Source organism: Acanthisitta chloris, unplaced genomic scaffold (genome assembly GCF_000695815.1).
Source record: "Acanthisitta chloris isolate BGI_N310 unplaced genomic scaffold, ASM69581v1 scaffold17212, whole genome shotgun sequence".
Lineage (NCBI taxonomy): Eukaryota > Metazoa > Chordata > Aves > Passeriformes > Acanthisittidae > Acanthisitta > Acanthisitta chloris.
In genome coordinates, this window is record NW_008660082.1 from 5,807 (window position 1) to 7,486 (window position 1,680).

General features: G+C 41.9%; 1 protein-coding gene across 1 annotated transcript in view; it reads left to right on the plus strand.

The window, feature by feature from the left end:
* The window catches only part of DIS3L (DIS3 like exosome 3'-5' exoribonuclease), a 12,921-nt gene that overhangs the window by 3,569 nt on the left and 7,672 nt on the right, over window positions 1-1,680 (plus strand). Inside the window, 2 exon segments of the mRNA XM_009069691.1 lie at window positions 346-424; window positions 1,185-1,364. Coding sequence (XP_009067939.1) covers window positions 346-424; window positions 1,185-1,364 — 259 coding nt within the window.

The window sequence follows — 1,680 nt, forward strand, 5'->3', positions numbered from 1 at the left end:
TGAGGTTTTTCTTCCTGTTGGAATAACTCCAGATTCTGTGTTAAGGCAGGCAGCAAAAGTAATCTTACACTGCCTGTGGTTGAATAAAATGTCATTTGCCATCTCACAAATAAATTGAGCATCTGTAAGAATTTCCCATTCTTTTCTAGAAGTGAGTGCTGCAAGCCCTGCATCCTGCATTCTCCCTCTAGACAGAGAACAGTTGTGTTCAAAGGAACCTACAGATGAATAAAAACTACTTACTTGTGTAAAAATGGTTGTAAGCCCCAAAATGCTACAGTCTAAAGTTGGCTGTTTAGACGTGTGACTGTTCCATTCTGCTGATGGTTTGTGATTTTCCTTCAGGGTACCCTGAATGTCAATAAGCACAGGGCACAGCTGGAAGCTTTCGTTCGACTTCAGGGCCTTGGCAGCAAAGACACAGGTAAGAAACACCCAGAGGATTTTCTCAGTGCCTTTTGATACTTAACTGTGTGTCAAAGGCACATGTTTGTCTGTGTTCTGGACACGTTCTGGACTCTTGTCCAACTCGGGGGTGTCCCTAGACCTCTCTGAAGGGGAATACTGATGTGAATTGTTACCTCTGTGCTTTGCTCTAACTCCAGGTGACTGATTTGGCTGCAGTGTTTGCATAGATGTTGGCAGGATTAGGAAGTTGGTTATTGTAAACATAATAGGAAAAATGCCTTTTGGATCAAATTGGGACATCAGGATTGTCTTTCTGGCATTAGTTACTAATAAACACCTTCGAGGGAACAGCTCAGATACCTTGTCCCAGCTTTCCCAAATAACTACCTTCAGCTGTTCCTGTGACAGACTCTGCAGTCAAACCAGTGTTCAATACAGCAATTACTGTCTAAAAGCTTGTTTTAGCCTGGACCCTGCCCAGAATCCTGTGGCAGTTTAGCTATGTTGTGTGTATTAAAGCTGCTGCCTCAGAACAATGAGTTCAGCTCAGCCTGTGCTGCTTGTCATGCAGGAATTCACTTAGAGAATTGCTTAATATCTCCCTTAAAAAAGAAAAGAAAAGGTTTTAATTTCCTTGTAATATTAATTACTTGCCAGTAGTCCTTTTTGGAGAAAATCATATTGCAAATGTAATTTTCTGTTATTCCTGCCAAAAATGGAGGGATTTGAATTTTTTTGGCAGATTATAGTCCTATTTCTTTGTATTTTAAATACAGAACTTCAAAGTGACATCCTCATTTACGGGGCCAAAGCTCGCAATCGTGCAATCCATGGGGATGTGGTGGTGGTCGAGCTGCTCCCTGTGCAGGAGTGGAAGGGCAGGACTGTTGCCCTCTGTGAAAATGAGACTGAGGACAAAGCACCTGCAGACACCACGGGTGACCCCATGCCCACAGGTAAGGAGAGAGGGTGACAGTGTCTGGTTACGATTCCCTCACTCCTTTGGTCTGAGCTGTGTTTTGCTCTTTGTTCTCTTGTCACTTCATTTTTGTGATTATCACACATTTTTGCACTGTAGTAAGTGATTTTCCTAATTTAAAGCATTCTGACATATACCAACATGTGGGAGCTCAGAGTCTTATTTGAAATTATGACTCTTAAAAGTTTGCTGGAGTCAAAGTTTTTAAGAGGTTTATTCTCTTCCTGCATGAAAATGCTGGTTTTGATCTTTGCTGTTTCTGTATTCTCCACCAGAATTGGCCACATTTCAGC